The sequence below is a fragment of the Oryzias melastigma genome, linkage group LG9, assembly GCF_002922805.2.
Source record: "Oryzias melastigma strain HK-1 linkage group LG9, ASM292280v2, whole genome shotgun sequence".
Taxonomy (NCBI): Eukaryota; Metazoa; Chordata; class Actinopteri; order Beloniformes; family Adrianichthyidae; genus Oryzias; species Oryzias melastigma.
The window spans coordinates 16,715,630-16,726,481 of NC_050520.1; the positions used below are offsets into that span (position 1 = coordinate 16,715,630).

The 10,852-nt window shown below is 35.5% G+C and overlaps 1 protein-coding gene across 3 annotated transcripts in view; it reads right to left on the reverse strand.

The window, feature by feature from the left end:
• The window catches only part of LOC112159946 (fibroblast growth factor 14), a gene marked incomplete in the record, with an annotated part of 84,924 nt that overhangs the window by 39,363 nt on the left and 34,709 nt on the right, over window positions 1-10,852 (reverse strand). For all 3 annotated transcript variants that reach the window (XM_024294209.2, XM_024294208.2, XM_024294210.2), the window contains 1 exon segment: window positions 2,263-2,373. In XM_024294209.2, the coding sequence (XP_024149977.1) occupies window positions 2,263-2,373 (111 nt within the window).

Genomic DNA, 10,852 nt, shown 5'->3' on the forward strand with positions numbered 1-10,852 from the left:
CTCCGCTGTTCCAGGGACCGCTACAAGAAATCATTTCTGCCACATGCAATAAGACTGTATAACTCCTCATCCCTCTGTAACAGATAACACACAAACTGACTTTTCACATGACTCTGTTTATTACTGCCTCAATTTGCACACTCCCTTTATTATATTCTGCGCATTACAATTTGCACAATTTGCTTTTGTTTTTTATTGTATATTATTTCTTCCTTATTTTTTGTAAATATTGCTTTTTTCTCTGTATATGCCTGATGCTGCAACAGCCTAATTTCCCAACCTGGGATGAATAAAGTATTGCTATGCTATGCTATACACTGATCCCCACTTGTGGTGGTAACAGGATGGTGCTTCATTTGGCAGTTTTGCTACGCTATAAATAAACTATTCCTCAAAAATGGAGTTGTTTTAAGATAAATCTGTCAACAAAATATGACAAAACATGTTCTAAGTAAACACATGTACCAATATTTTGCTTCGTTGGACAGGTTAGTTTTTTTTTTACTAAAAAGTATTTAAATGATCTATTTTTTGAAGTAGTCCTTCTATCACAGTACAAGTTTAGTAATCAAGTAATTTGTCTTATATCACATAAACTGGAAACCAACTATTCTTGGTAGGATTTAGTGTTTGCAGTGTGCAGCTGCTGTATATTTGATGGAGAGAGAGAAAAAAATTGTAACTCAAATAATCAATGTTTGTTTTTTGTTGTTGTGTGAGGTATTCACTAAATGTAACTCAATTTTCTCTCAAACTTCAGTAAGACAGGATGCAATGTGTTCTATGTCATTAGAGAAAATTAAGTAAATTAGGATAAGATGATAACAGAGTGTTATTAAGGTGAGGAAACATTAGTAAAAACCCTTGGCAAAGGAGAGAAAGACACAAAATGACATCAAAATGGGGGAAAAGTGACACAAAATTAAGGAAAACCAGGATTTCAAATAGTCTTTGGTGCCAATGTACAGTTTTTTATGCGATGCCAGTTTGATACAAACTAGGAAAATTACGGTAATACTTGTGTGAATGCTTTTAGTCTCTGAAGATACTAAAGCTTTTTTTTTTTTTTTTGCTGAAAGGATTTACTGAAAATGCAAAAGTTATTTCAAAAATGTTAAATTTGCTAAAAGACAGGAAATTTCACAAAAGAACTGTGAAAGAGTGTTGAAGTTGGCCTAAATTTCTGAAAATGTTATAGTAAAATTGCTTAAGAATCCTCAAAACATGCCAATTTTGCAAAATGTTTAGTGTGTTGATTAAATATGAACAAAACTCCAAATGAACCCAAAAAAATTCAGTAAATGTCAAATTCGCCAAAAAGCTAGCACGTTGTCTAAATACTATCTGAACTCCAAAATAGTTAAAAATTCGTCAGTAAACTTAGTTGGTCAAAAATGTTAGCCTGTTGCTAAAATAGAAGCTAAACTCCAAATTAACCCAAAAAACCCTAGTAGATGCTAAACTGGGCAAAAAAGCTAGCATGTTTCTCAAATACGAGCTAAAATCTAAAAATAGCCTTTTTAGTAAACCAAAGTAGTCAAAAATGTTAGCCTGTTTTGATGAAATAAAAGCTAAACTCCAAAATAGCCTCAAAATCTTGAAAGACAACAATTTGGCCAAAAAAGCTAGCATGTTGCGTAACTAATAGGTAAACTCCAAACTAGTTTGAAATCAGTAAACTAAACTAGTCAAAAATGTTAGCATGTTGCTAAAATAGAAGCTAAACTCTAAATTAACCCAAAAAAGCTTAGTAGATGTAAAATTGGCCAAAAACACTTGCACGTTGCTTATATACGAGCTAAGCTCTAAAATAGTTTAGAGTTCTTTAGTAAACAAAATAGTCAAAAAGTTAGCATGTTGCTAAAATAGATGCTACACTCTGAATTAGCCTAAAAAAACCTCAGTAGATGCCAAATTACCCAAATGAGCTAGCATAGTTCTAATATACCATCATTTTTGAAAATTATTGTAAAAGATGAAAACATAGCTTATGAATATATTTAAAGGCTTTTTGCTAATCTAAGTAAAAATACAGAATTTGAAGACTTTCTCATTCATTTCCTATGAGGCATATTTTGGTCAATATTTCAAGAACCATAAAGCTTCTGAATACCAAAAATACAAGCAGTAATGTCCTGAACCAGCTGAACGTTTTGATACTAGGATTACTGAAATTGGTGAAAGTGTGATTGAGTTTTTAGGTGCATCCCATAATATCCTTTGGTAGAATGGCTGTTGAGCTGGGCCGCTTCATTGACTCACTGGAGTTGGTGCTGTCGTCTTTGGTCCCATCCAGGCTTCCATCCTGGCCCATCTGGAGGTAGAAGCCTTGCCTGCAGAACAACCTGGTCACGATGCCCTTCAGCTGTGGTTCTACAAGCCCCAAAAGAGACAGAACATGGAGGAGTTTAGGACGTTTGAGCTAACCGTCACCGAGTTTTCTGGAGACTTCTCTCCTCTGAAGTCCCTCGCTCAGATGTTGGAGGGCACCTTTGCCACAGAATACAGTCTTAAAGAAGCACAATGTGGCCACATGTGACCTCCAGCATCCGCTGGGATTCCTTTGGCAAAGTTTAGTCAAGCACAACCAATCCATTACAGGATTCGTGGACTAATCCGTCCTTTGTGGTCAATGTTCCACTTGAATAATACCGATAAATTATTTCCAAAATTTTGATGCCCTTGAATTAGCTTTAAACCATCATCCTCTCCTCTTGAGGGCTAGACGTGTTGACTTTAAACAGGTTTTTGAATGAAAAATGTACACAGATGTCTCCTTGAAACTGCTTCTTGTACTACTTTAGGGTTTGTACATGTTGAAAATGTTAGTTGTTGATTTAAAAAAGTATATCATAATCGTCTCGAACAAAAGTCAAGTAAATGTAATTTTCTTAGGCTTTTTGTGTGATATTTTGAAACAAAAAGGGTCCAAAGTTTTTAATTATGAAGCAATAATATTCCTTTTTTAAAAATGATATGATGCAGATTCCTTAAATATATACATTAACTTAATTTACCATCTTGTTTATCAGAACTGAAACACATTTAGGCATCACTGATAATCATTTACGTTTTTTCCCTCTTTTATTTATTATTCAAATAATAATAATAATAATAATAATAAGATCAGAATTAGCTTTCAAATGGTTGACAACATCTGTAAAAAGACCATATCAAGTTGTCTGTCTTTCTATATCAGTTATATCTAGAAATGTTGATAAAACCAATAACTTTTTCTAAGTTCATTTTGTAAACAGAAGCGTTTTGAAACTTTGTCACATTTCTCTAAATCAGGGGTGTCAGACTCAATCACACAAGGGGGCCAACATCCAAAACACACCTTATGTCGCAGGACGAAAAGGATAAACATTTAATGAACACTCTAAAACTACATTTTTAAAAACATACATTTTTAACATAATTAGCCTAAGAAAATAATGTTAAAAAACCTAGGTTAGCCAAAACAGCTAGCATGTAGCTGAAAAAGTAACTAGACTTCTATATAGCCTAAAACTAAACTAAAAACAATGAAAAACCCCCAAATTAGCCAAAAACCTACTGGGTAAATATTAGCCAAACTCCAAAAAAGCCTAAAAAAACTTTATTTAAAAAAACTAAATTAGCCAAAACAGCTAGCATGTAGCTCGAAAAATAACTAAACTTCCAAATAGCCTAAAACTAAACTAAAAAAAAAAAAAAGAAAGAAAAAACCCTAAATTAGCCAAAAACATAGTGGGTAAATATTATCCTAACTCCAAAAAAGCCTAAAAAACTTTATTTAAAAAAACTAAATTAGCAGCTAGCATGTAGCTGAAATATTAGCTAAACTACAGAATGCCTAAAAAACATTTTACAAAGCCTAAATACGTCAAAACTGCTAGCATCTAGCTGAAAACTATATATACTTAAAATTAGCTTAAAAAACTGAAAAAAGCCCAAATTAGACAAAACAATTAACATATAGCTGAAATATAAACTTAACTCCAAAACAGCTTAAAAAACAAAAAAAAAGCCTATTTTAGCTGACACAGCTAGCATGTAGCTGCAGTATTAGCTAAACTCCAAAATAGCCTAAAAAAAAAAAAAATACAAAGTAAGAAATAATCACAAGATAACATCAGCCCATTAATAACAATAAAATAAAAAGATCTGGAGGGCCGGATAGAATTACCTGGAGGGCCGGATCCGGCCCTCGGGCCTTAACTTTGACACACGTCCATTGGTGGAATGCTGCATTTATAAACTCTAAAATTAAAAAAGGGAACCTGATGCCCAACTTTGAGAAAATAGCAGCTTTAAGCTGAAACTGTTGGGTTACTTTAAAATAAAATGGGTAGACCAGCATCCCATGAATATGTCTCTCCGTTGTGGCTCCTTATTATTTTATAGCTGCAGTGTATATAGATACCAGTTAAACTCACAGATGGTGTGATTTGGAACCATTTGCTAGAACTGAACCCCAGATGTTTGCACCATTACAGATCTAATGTTTTTTTCAGCGCAGGGTTCCATTTTTAATCACCTAACAACGCGCTTTGGGCTGTTTCATGTTGCTGCAATTAAACCGCAGTTTCCATTAAGCTGTCGCTGTTCCGATGTCCTCAGAACATAATGGAAAACAAAAAGAAAGGGGGAATTTCTGGAGTAAAAGAGGACGGTTGATGATTGTTTCTGTGGTTTCTTAGGCACGTTTGAACGCGACCACGCCCAGTATCCTCACCAGCAGCTCCGGCGAGGGTGGGAATCCCCGTTTGAGTTTTTATGTGAGACAGAGAGGGAATCTATGAAGGTGTACCCTAATGCGGAGAGACAGAAGGGAAAAAAGAAAAACAAAAAAACCCGCTAAGACTGACCCAGTTTTCCAGACTGTGATTGCATGTGAGGGAGACAGAGGCCGGGGTGTTTTCCATCTGTGTGAAGGATCCATCTTGTGCGGCGGAGAAGAGCAGCTTCCATTCAAACTCCCAACAGTGTGGCGCTCCTCTCCAATATTACAATAAAAAACTTCATGTGCTTCATATGTTATAAAATATTGTCTGAAGATGTCAGGAGGTAACATTTTTGGATCTGGTTCTCTATAGGATTGAATGGATTGTCACATCAATAATACATAAGTGTGTTTGAATCAATGAATCGCTTCGTTCAACTGAACGGCGTCATGACTCAGCTGACGGGAATCTTCAAGGTTGTGCAACAGATTACAGAAGAGATTTTAGCTCAGTTTATCCTAGAGAAAAGCAAAGTCAGGCTTACTGTTAGTTAACACGTTTAATTAAAGATGTAAACTAATTTGGTAAAGAGATTTCCCAAATCTAATCTTTTTTTAATCAAAATAGTTCCATTTTTTTTTTAATTAAAACCAAAAATTAAATCCTTTTTGGACATTTTTTTGCAAAAAACATGATATGCTAAAAGTTATAGAAAATAACAATCTAAAAGAACTCACAGCTACATTTATTGACATGCATTAACATACACTATCACACTTTCAGTGATTTCAGATATTTTGGTATCAAAAGGTTCATCTTGTTCAGGACATTACAACGTTTTTGGTATTCATTGAACTTTTTTTAAAAAGTTTTTAAAATATTGAGGAAAATATGCCCCATAGGAAATGAATGAGAAAGTCTTCAAATTCAATATTTTAAGTAGATTAGGAACAAAACTTTAAATATATTCATGGGCTATTTTCATCTTTCTAATATATTAGCAACATGCTAACGTTTTTTTAATAATTCGTTATTTTCTGCATTTTTTTAGGCTAAATAGAGTTATCTTCTATTCTAGCAACATGCTAACGTTTTTGACTAATTTAGTTTACTGAGAGAATTCTGACTATTTTGGAGTTTAGCTAGTATTTAAGCAACATGCTAACGTTTTTGGCTAATTTGTGATTTACTGGGGTTTTTTAGGCTACTTAGAGTGAGCTTCTATTTTAGCAACATGCTAATGTTTTTGACTAATTTACTTTACAGAGGGACTTTAGGCTATATTGGAGTTTAGCTAGTGTTTAACCCTTCCGTTCTCCTTGGCTTGTTTACATTAAAAGTGGGGTCATCTGGACCCCAAAGAGAGCAGAAGGGTTAAGCAATGTGCTAGCTTTTTTGGCTAATTTGGCATCTACTGAAGTTTTGGATGCTAATTTGGAGTTTAGCTAATATTTTAGCAACATGCTAATGTTTTGGCTAATATGTGATCTGCTGAGGTTTTGTTAGGCTAATTTAGAGTCAAGCAAATATTTTACCAACAGGCTAATGCTTTTTACTTATTTAGCTTACTGAGGAATAATAGGCTATTTCGGAGTTAAGCTAGTATTTAAATAACAAGCTAGTTTTTTTTTATTTTTTTTTATTTTGCTAATTTGAACATATACTAAGGTTTTTTGGGCTAATTTAGACTTGAGCTAATATTTAAGCAACACACTAAATATTTTTCCAAACTGACATGAATCAGGGATTTTGAAGCAATTTTACTACAAATGTTTCAGAGCTCTTTCATACTTTTTAAATAAAATTCTCAGCCTTTCAGCAAATTTAACATTTTGCAAATAGTTTTTGCATTTTCAGCCAATTCCTTCAGCAATTAAAGTAAATTGTGTCACCATTTTCAGAAAAAAAACCCGTCAGCATCTTCAATAAAGCATTCACACTAGCATTATTGCAGGTAATGCAACTTCTCTAGTTCATAATACTTTATTGATCCCCAAGTAAAATACTTTAAATAATAATGACTGATTTTATAACATTATCAATAAAAATCCTCACAGTTGTGGGCAAGTTGTGGGTCTTAATTAATATAAATAATAAAAAGCACTTAACAGACGTCAAAACTTTAAAGTCAACCAATGCAAAAGAATCTAAAAGCTCTAGATCGCAATTAATGTCATTGTATTTAGAAAAATCCCACCACTGAGTTTTACCAAAATAAACTCAAAGGTTCTGAAGGATTAAAACAGGTGCATTTGGGATCAAATATAAAAGGTTCTATTGAGTTTACTTTGTTAACTAAGTTGTTGGTTCTTTTGCTAAATTGTTTGTTTAAACTTTAGTTAGTCGTCTAGTTTATTTTGTTAGTGTTTGATTAATATTGATTATTTTTGGCTTTGTACATGAAATAAAAACATGTTTTGATCAACCCCCCTCCCATTAAATTCAAATAGATTTAAACAGAATAATAACCTTTAGTTCTTCTCATTTCTATAATCATGACTATATTGACTGTAAATGAGAACTGGACGGAGTGAGTGTGACGTCACCCATAGAAAATGCTTTACTTTCAGCTCGAGTTTCAATCTTTGAGTATGATAACAAAAATATTGATATTTTCTTTTTTGGATGAATCTGTGCCTTTTGGTGACTCTTTTCATATATTTTTAGATTTTAGTGTTAAATTTAAGTAAGTGTGTTGATTTGTATGTGTTATTTTGAAATGTATATTATATACTTATTTTCAACCTTTAAAATATTTACACCAAAAGAATAGGACAAAAAAAATGTATTTCTGACTCAATAAATATCAAAGATTCTTTACTTTTTAAAATTTAACAAAAAATTTATGAATTAACGAACAAGAAAAATAATCAATACCTCCTAAAATCAGCTATTAACTATAACTATTACTTTAAAAATGTTTTCGTCTATTTTTGACATAATTTTAAACTGAAATCCCATCTTAAACTTTGACCCCCCCCCTTTATTGTTTAAATATAAATCATATCAGGACAGACTGTGTCGGTTTAGAAGCCACAGTTTCTATCTGCTTGAATATTTATTGAAAGCCATTACAGCATCCATCATTGATGTCGGCGTAACTTCACGCCGTCGTGAACAAAATAATCTCCAGCCGTTCCCGCCGTTTCATCCGCGGAACCGGACTCCGGCATTTTTTGCGGAGCTCATGCTGATGTTCCCACTCTTCCCAGTACCCTTATGTCTGTTACTAGGGAAATTCCCATTCTCACGTCACCATAGCAACAGCCTCATGATTCCAGACTGTTCCAGGGAAGGGTATTTCCCCATCTGCACACACACACACACACACACACACACGCGAGGCTGCGTTTTCAGCGTAGTTCCTCCTGATTCAGTCGCCCGATCGCGGTGCAACATGCATTTGATGCGTCACTTTGTTAATTGGCTCCAGCCTGAGTCTGCATGTCGACTTAGTGACGATGGAGGAAAAAAGAAGTGAGTAAATGAGGAGTGAGGATCTTCTCCTTCACACAGGAGCAGCAAACAAAAGCACCAGAAGGATTCATCGGCGGCTTCCCGGCGCCCTCGTTTCATCCTCATTAGGATCAGCTTCAGCTCTGATTACAGAAACATACTGTACGGCGGCACAGAAAGCACTATTCTCCATCTGCATTCAGGCCGATACCAAATTAGGATCTAATTTAGAAACATTTTGTTGGGCTTTTATTTTGTTTTGATATCCAGCTTCTGCGGGGCTTTCCCTCAGAGGAAAACACTCCTCTCAGGAGGCGATTGTGCTTATTAAAACACATCGATGGGGCTTAGAACACATCATGCAGAAAGCAAATCTGCTAAAGAAGGACGCTCTTCCCGGGCCCCAAAATGTGAAACAATTTGACATCTGATCCACAGAGAGCCATTTTACAGAGCGATTCCATTTTCTACCTGGGGTCAGGTTCAGACATGGAGGCAGAGCGGCCCAAGAGTCTCTAACTTAGCCTTTACCTCCAATTCCTGCTGGAAAATGTGCAGCTGATCGGAGGTCCTGGCGACATGTCCAAGCTAAATGCCAGGTCACACTCACTGACAATACTCTGAATAAAGAGCATTTTAGGATAAAGTCGTTGCAATGTATCACAGCAACAGAAATGTTTCTGATTGCATGAACGGTTGAAGAGTAACGGTAGAGAAAAGCTCCAGTCTTGAAGGTTTGGGCAGACTTTTAAATAAGAAGCTAATTGTGCTTTTTCATCTTTTAATAAAATGTTGTCCACATGGTTGATTGACTCGCACATGTATTCTGATAGTGTCAGGAATGTAGTTACAGATATAAATAATTGTATCGTCAACATATTCTACAACTCTTTGATTTTTAGAGATAAAAAACAAAATTAAGTTTAGATGAGTACTTTTTAACAGCCTAGCCGCTAAAGCTTAAGCTACGCGCGCCCATACAGGTTCTGCGGGTTTATGGGTAGTCCAGGTTAACCAGAGGAGGGGCTATATCCAACGCATTCTCACTCCCAACTCGTCATATATGGACGGATGGTTCGTCCCCTCTGTGCTGCTTTTTGATGTTTTGGGTGTCCCCAAATCGCCCTTTTTATGTTCTGGCTGTTCCCATTATATAAGGGGTCCCCAACCTCCAGACTGGGAACCAGTGGCTCTACCCTAACCCGGTTCTGCGTCCACATGCCAATAGTTGCTAACCCTTGATTTAATGTAAACGGTCAGCACGTCAAAAAACAAGAAGCCAGCACAGTAACAAACTTTCAGCCAGTAAGTCAATAAAACGAACAGCCACCACGTCCATAAACGGTCTTCACGTCAATAAACAGCCTTCATGGAACTAAATAGCCAGCACGTCAGTAGACAAAAAGCCTTCACATCAATCAGCAAACAGCCAGCACGTCAATAAACGAACATACAATAAGTCAATAAACGAACAGCCTTAAAATACATAAACGCACAGCCATCATGACAATAAACGATCAGACTCCACGTCAATAAACAAATAACCTTCAGGTCAATAAACAAACAGTCTTCATGTCGATAAACGAACAGCTAGTACGTCAATAAACGAACAGCCTTCACGTTAATAACTGAACAGCCTTCATGTCACTAAACAAACAGCCTTAACGTCAGTAACCAAACACTCTTCGCATCAATAAACAGACAGCTTTTATGTCAAAAAACGAACAGCCTACAAGCAAATAAACAAACGAACAGCCTTCACGTCAATAAATGAAAAGCTTTCACATCAATAAACGAGCAGCCAGGAAGTAAATAAACAAACAGTCAGGAAGTTAACAAACGAACAGCCTTCACGTCAATAAATGAACAGCCAGTAAGTCAATAAACAAACAACCATCATGTCAGTAAACTGCCTTAACGTCAATAAACGAACAACCTTCACGCAAATAAACAAACAGCCTTCACGTCAGTAAACGAACTGCCAGTAAGTCAATAAATAAACAGTCAGGAAGTTAATAAACGAACAGCCGACAAGCAAGTAAACAAACAGCCTTTACGTCAATAAACGAACAGCATACACGCAAATAAATGAACAGCCTTCACGCCAGTAAACAAACAGCCAGGAAGTCAATAAACAAACTGCCTACATATCAATAATCGAACAGCCTTCATGTCAGTAAACAAACAGCCTTAAAGTCAATAAACGAACAGCCCACACGCACATAAACAAACAGCCTTCACGTTAAGAAACGACGAGGTAAGGACACAAAATGTCGGGATGTAGGTTTAAACTGTAGCAGCCTGTTGGACTTACAGACACACTGGACTCTGATTGTTTCATTTCTTCACATACAAAATGTGTGGCGTTTGAATTGAATGTGGGCTCCTAGTTAAGCCATTTGAACTTTGACCGATCGGGACTTGAATGAGGGTAGCGTCCTTTTTCAATCAAGAAAGTGCCAACGGTTTGAAACTTTATCATGGAGGAGAAATGAATAATTGCAATTTGTGTCCAGCTGGAAATCTACGACACTAAGTCTTCTAGATATCAGAATAGACTGTGAAAGGAGAAGCCTTTATTTTATTGTTATTGATGACCTGATGTTATCTTGAGCTCATTTCTAACTTGAAAAATTTTGACAAAATAGATTTTCATGGAGAGAGTAGAATATTGAAAGTTATTTAAG